This window comes from Medicago truncatula, chromosome 4 (assembly GCF_003473485.1).
Source record: "Medicago truncatula cultivar Jemalong A17 chromosome 4, MtrunA17r5.0-ANR, whole genome shotgun sequence".
Classification (NCBI taxonomy): Eukaryota; Viridiplantae; Streptophyta; class Magnoliopsida; order Fabales; family Fabaceae; genus Medicago; species Medicago truncatula.
The window spans coordinates 24,957,457-24,963,642 of NC_053045.1; the positions used below are offsets into that span (position 1 = coordinate 24,957,457).

The 6,186-nt window shown below is 32.0% G+C and overlaps 1 protein-coding gene across 1 annotated transcript; it reads right to left on the reverse strand.

Annotated features, from left to right (window-relative positions):
- Positions 1 to 3,774: 3,774 nt before the first annotated feature.
- LOC25492126 (vascular-related unknown protein 1) lies at positions 3,775 to 5,587 on the reverse strand. The gene is made up of 3 exons (XM_024783059.2): positions 5,094 to 5,587; positions 4,582 to 4,650; positions 3,775 to 4,457 (listed from the first exon to the last, which is right to left on the reverse strand). Exons 1-3 carry the CDS (start codon positions 5,418 to 5,420, stop codon positions 4,299 to 4,301), a joined length of 555 nt encoding a protein of 184 aa, XP_024638827.1. The 5' UTR covers positions 5,421 to 5,587; the 3' UTR covers positions 3,775 to 4,298.
- Positions 5,588 to 6,186: the final 599 nt, after the last annotated feature.

Sequence of the window (6,186 nt, forward strand, 5' to 3'; positions counted from 1 at the left end):
TGAAAAGTTGGACATTCCCTTGTTCAAAAACAGGTAAACTTGCTCTGTTGCAAACAGATAAAAATTGCAACTTTCTAACCCTTAACTTTTATATTGTCAAACTTACAAAAATAAGTAACGCGAGTTGTTTGGACGAAACGAAAATCCTTTTGGATACGATACTCTACTTATCACTTTCTTTCTTCGTAAGCGATTTAGTACACATGCCATATCCGACCATCAAGTTACGATCCTTTGAAATAAATAATTCCTAATAACACTTAATAGCGAACAAAAAAAAATGACGTTAAATTAAATAAATATCCAACAAAAATAAATAGAGGTTCATCTTAGAACTCTAACCTAAAAATAATTAGTTACACATGGTAACTAAAAACAAATTATTAAAGATTAAAACATACCCTAGAAAATCAAGGAGAAGATATAAACTCCTCCGAAGCTCTAGAATTGCCTTCCTCTTGAACTGCCACAGTTCTGAACGAGAAATTCTGGATGAGGAAAGCTTGTATTTATTGTGAGAGTTTCTAACTGGGTTTGGGCTAAAAAGGGATTTACCCAAAATAAAGCAAGAAATTACGGCTGCGCCCCCGAGCATTTCAGATGCTCGGGGCACATGAGTTATGCCCTAGGCGCGTGGTTCTGCTTCCCAGGACCAGTTTCTTCATTTTTCCGTCGTTTTAGGTGTTTCTTTCCAAATAAATTGCCTCGGGTCTAGGGAACAGTATTCCTCCCACTTTAAAGTCTCATGAGGCCTAAGTTCGTATCAATCATGAGCTTAAGCCACTTACAAACTATTAAACATTAGTTCAAAGAATAGCTTAAGTTCGTATGAGAAAACCCAAGTTCACATTTTCCACAATCCCACCCGAAAATCAAGTTTGACATGATTAAGACATTGTACTAACCTTACAAGCCTTGTCTAAGTCTATAAGAACTGTAGATCAAGCTTGCAATCCTTTTTGTTCACAAAATTCCAAGTTTTGACAATTTCCGAAAAACCGAAACGACACAAACTCAAGTTTCAAACCCTTTAGAAAATCCAAGTTTTGACCATGTAAAATATGTTCCAACAAAAATATGAATCAAAACAGCAAAATAACACATCATTTTCAACTCTAACATCTCAAGTTCAATTGCCAAAACATAGCTTATATCACGTGATCACTTACAACGACATTTTAGCTCAAAACCCGTTTTCACCGATTCAATTCCACCCAAAATATTTCTCAAACAATCAACACATTCACATTCCCAAATACATAAATGCATACTCAATTATTCACTCTAAATACTTCATTAAACCCAATATCAAGTTTGGAAAAGTTCCACGGCTCATAGAAAAAGTTATGATAAGTTTTCACAAAAATCCACATGACCCATGTGTAGTAATTTTATGATAACTCAAGTTCAAAAAATCATTTGGAAGTCAAACCAAAGCCATTAGAGAGCTAACATAATTATCTAAAACTTTCATGTTTACACCAAAGGCCAATTCAAAACAGAAACGTGTGAAAAAGACACAAGAACGCGAAATAAGAAATGTTGTCAGAGAGCATTTCGCTTAAGCGAAGGTTTCTTCGCTTAAGCGAAGGTTTCTTCGCTTAAGCGAACTACTTACAGTAGATGTTCGCTTACAGCTCGCTTCCGGTTCGCTTAAGCGACAGTCATCAGTTATGCAGAATTTTTCATGGGTTTAAACCATTTTTCACCCCAAAATCCAAATTTTGATCTCTCAATGCCGAAATGTGTTTCCAAATGTTGTTTACAGGTCAATATAACTTAAAAGGACTCACAAAGACTCAACAAACATGAAAACAATTGACATTATGACCAATTCACCAAGTTTCACCAAAACACCAACAACATCTCATTTCTCAACAACAAATCATGAATCATGCAAACCCAAGCCATGAATTATCATCAACAACATGACTTAGCAACAACGACATCAATTGATCATGAAACTTATCACAATTCATCAACAACATAGCATAATTCACCAATTGAGCATATTTTCAACATATACCAACTTCTCATACTTTGAACATGTAATTCAACTAACAACAATTCAATTATCCATAACTTCATACATCTAAACATGTCATCACAATTAGAGCACGAATTTCATCATTTATGAACAATTAATCAATTCACCCAATTAAGCACTTTTCATACACTAATTAAAAAATTGCAATAATGATTATGATGAATTCTAACCTCTTTACCTTAGTTAGATTAATCTCCCTAGTTTAGGCTTCAATTTTGGTCCTAGCTCTCTTCACCCCCTTGATTCGTCAAGTTCCTCTTCTCTCTAACCCTTTCTTCCTCTTGCTCCCACTTTCTCTCTCTAACTCTCCCTAAAAAATATCTTATGAAATGAAAGTGTGAGGAAATTTCCTCTAAGACAAGGTTTTTATAGCAAGTCCCCCTGATGGGCCTAACTCTAAAGCTTAATGGATTTAACCCATTTCAACTCAAATCTAAAATGTTTCTATACACACAACGGTAATCACTAATAACGGTCAAATAATGGTAAAATACTACCAACGGTCACTAAACGGTAAAACCTTAATTTTACTCTAATAACTTAGTAAAACAACGGTTCTCACTAATCACTAAAAGTAATTCTCACCAAAACCTATAATTTTACCCGTTCTCACAAAATGACCAAAATACCCCTAAGTCCAAAATGACTAAAATACCCTTCCAACACGGAAACCCATGAAAATGCACCCAATGATGAATAATTACACGCAAGCACATATAACACACAATAAAGTAATTAAAATAAATCTAGCTAAAAATCGGACTGTTACACTTTACACTTTAGAGAAGATGGTGCTGGCTCCAAAAGGAATTTGACACATTAATTCGTATCAAAAAATTAACTTTAAGTCCCGAAATCAATTGGAACCGTCTAAGAATTGCCTTTAAACACCATAATTTTTTAACACAAGTTTTTCCGATAAAAAAGAGTATCATCGGCATATTGCAAATGATAAAATATTAATGTTTTATTTGTTTTCAAATATTCATAGCAAACAATAAAAACTTCAGATTTTAACCTTTTTTTTATTAAATTTCTGCATAAATAGAAAACAAAATTAAATTAAAAAGTTTTCAATAACTAAAAATCTAATGAAATTCAAACAAAACAATCCAATTAAAAAGTTTTATTAAATATAAATATATATATATATATTATGCATTATCTTTTGTGGTGGCCGAGGGTTGAACCTCGGATCTTGCATATATTATACATTATCTTTATCAACTGAGTTAAGCTCACGAGGACGCTACCATGTTTATATGATCATGAGGCAACTGTTTAAACTCAAAATAGGCATGTAGCATAAATTTCATTAATATGAGCGACAACGATCAACTTTTTCATTCAATAAAGAACTACCCATCTTACTCCTTCTGCTTGTTGATTTGCACTGCATGCACTTTGGACTGAAACAATCACTTATATATTTCAAACAATTCTAGATTGTGTTTCTGCAAACGCAATAAAAAAGTCTTAAGAAGTTTTTACAATACCGTCGTAATTGTAATTTTTCTGCATTATCAAAATTTGCAGCATAACCACAACCATAATTTTTATGCTCTTTACCAAATTAGCAAAAAAATAGTGTTCTTCTCTTCCTATTGTAATAATTTTTCAGAATCCAGATATATAGTAAAGTTCTATCCTTTTTTATTGAGAATATAATCAATATGGAGAAAAACTAAGGAAAAAAACTATATTTCATGAAAAAACTAATAAACAAATTTATCAATATTTTAAGGGTTAATACAAGTTTGCCCTTGTAATATTAGCGATTTTCAGTTTACCCTCTGTAAAAAAAATTGTTTAGATTCCAACCCTGTAATTTGAAGATTCTATGGTTTTAGAGCTTCATGAATTTTGACTCTACGAAATCAATGATATGACGGGAGGGCTAAACTGAAATTCTCTCAAATTACAGGGTGCGAAAATACCTTAAATTTTGTAATTTTATGCCATGAAGGTCTAAAATCAAAGAATCTTCAAATTACAGGTTGAAATCTAAACAATATTTTTACCGGAGGTACACCGAAAATCGCTTATATTATAGGGGTAAACATGTATTAACCCACATTTTAACTATATATATTTGGTATATATAATACAAATTATGTGTACAGTCACTGATATTGATCATACTTTACAATTCCATAACTTGATCCACACAGAAGAACACAAAGAAAAAGAGACAAGAAGGAGAAGAGAGAGAGAGAAAGAGAGAGGATATAGACAAAAATATCAGTCATGATCACCCTAAATAATTAACCAACAAAGACAAAGGAACCAAGCAAATCCCTCTTTGCTTCAAGTCTATGCAATCAACATTCTTTTCATTAAATCCAAATTCATGCTTATCATTCATATGCAGCAACTCTGAGTGATTTTCAGATGATGTGTACCCTTTACCCTACACAATCATTTTCATGAGAAATCATAGCATAATTGTTAGGTATATATTAACAACCAAATTTAAATATTAGTTTCTTCTCTTAAGATGAAAAGCATATATCATAATATATATCAAAGTTTACCATAGAACCTGCTTGTAGTTGATCATCAATCTTCCTAGAAGCCATTTCATTTGGACTCAAGTCTCTCACCTATAATAGTAAAAACATGACCAATAAAAAAATTAAATTAGACAGAAAAATTTAAAAATAGGAAACTTAAAATCACTAAATTATGTATGGAATTAAAGAGAACTTTCATTTTTTCCGTCACTAATTTCTGTAGTTAATTATTTTTTATTTTTTTCAAGAAGTTAACATGGATTATATTGAATTAACCACCGGTTTTTATTTTTTTTTCTAGTATAAATAAATCAAATAAATAGACTCATAACATGAATGGTGAAAGAGGCCAGAATTGAAGTCACGGTCGCAGTATCACAATTCTTCATATTGTCGTTATTAAATACAATTGATGCAACCTGAATCTCAGTCGCATATACATACAAATACCTATATGTCACGACTGAGATTCTGATTGCATTTATTTTTGCAAAACCTTTACCATAATAGGTAAGAGTCAAGAAAATTATTACCTTGGGACTATTGACAGGAGAGCTAGCAGTATCTTCTAAAGGGTCATCATCTGATATAATTTTGGATCTTGTTTTCTTGAAACAAAGTTTCTTTGGTAACTTTGATGCAACTTGATTGTGATGATGAGAAAATTTCCATGCAGCACAAGAAGCAGCATCTGAAAGCAAAGAAGAACCACCACCAGAACAATAACTTGGTTCTATACCTTTTGAGAAATCATCAAAGTAAGTTGTCCATCCACTTTCTTCTTGACCACTTTGGTTTTTGGTTGTGGTGGGTGTGGTAGGTACTACTTTGCCTCTTGATGAATTCAGAGAATGATCCATTTTGTATAATTAAGCAAAAAAAAAAGTAAAGCTTATAGTTAGAGAAAAACTATAATATATTTATAATTATATATGTATATATATACAGTGGTTGGGTTTGGCAAGAGGTTGAGAAAACCTTTTGTGAAGGGATTTATAACCGAAAGTTGTGAATGAAGAATGGAGAAAAAAGGGTTTAGAATCTTTGTGGTGGGCCACACATGGTGTTAAGTAAGGAAGTTAATAAAGTAGACAGTTGAAACTCCAACCGAAAACAAACCAATGCTAGAGAGAGAAAAAACGTGCTAAGAGGGAAATTTTATATAGATAAAGATAGGGTTGACCTTTGTGGTTATGAAAGGTTTAGTTTTTGTTACATAAAAGGATTGGTTTGGTTTAATTGAAATGCACCCTTTTACATTGAAATATAGTGTGAGGATTCATATTATTGTCACATAAGTTTACTTTTTTTTTTTTTAACAAATCAAAATGAATTATATTGCTCAAACGAAAAAATGATTCACCCCACATAAGATGTGCTAAAAGTGATGAATCAAATAAACTGTTACAAATACAAGGCACCTAGCAAAAAGATGCCGCCACCAACTCAAAACAAAAGGACAGAATCGCCACCAACTCAAAACAAAAGGACAGAATTACATGACATCCATATAAATGAACGGATACCTCCACCAATCATGAAAATTAAAAACTAATATTATTGTCACATAAGTTTACTTTGTTTACTTCTTTCAAACAAACAAAAATTACATTGTTACTACATTTT

What these genes read in the sequence shown, in the direction of transcription:
- LOC25492126 (XM_024783059.2), bottom strand. Translation starts at nt 5,420, where the DNA reads ATGGATCATTCTCTGAATTCATCAAGAGGCAAAGTAGTACCTACCACA. An exon ending in CTCCTGTCAATAGTCCCAAG is followed by an intron (nt 4,651 to 5,093) that starts GTAATAATTTTC and finishes TTACTATTATAG; the next exon opens with GTGAGAGACTTGAGTCCAAA. An exon ending in AACTACAAGCAGGTTCTATG is followed by an intron (nt 4,458 to 4,581) that starts GTAAACTTTGAT and finishes ATGATTGTGTAG; the next exon opens with GGTAAAGGGTACACATCATC.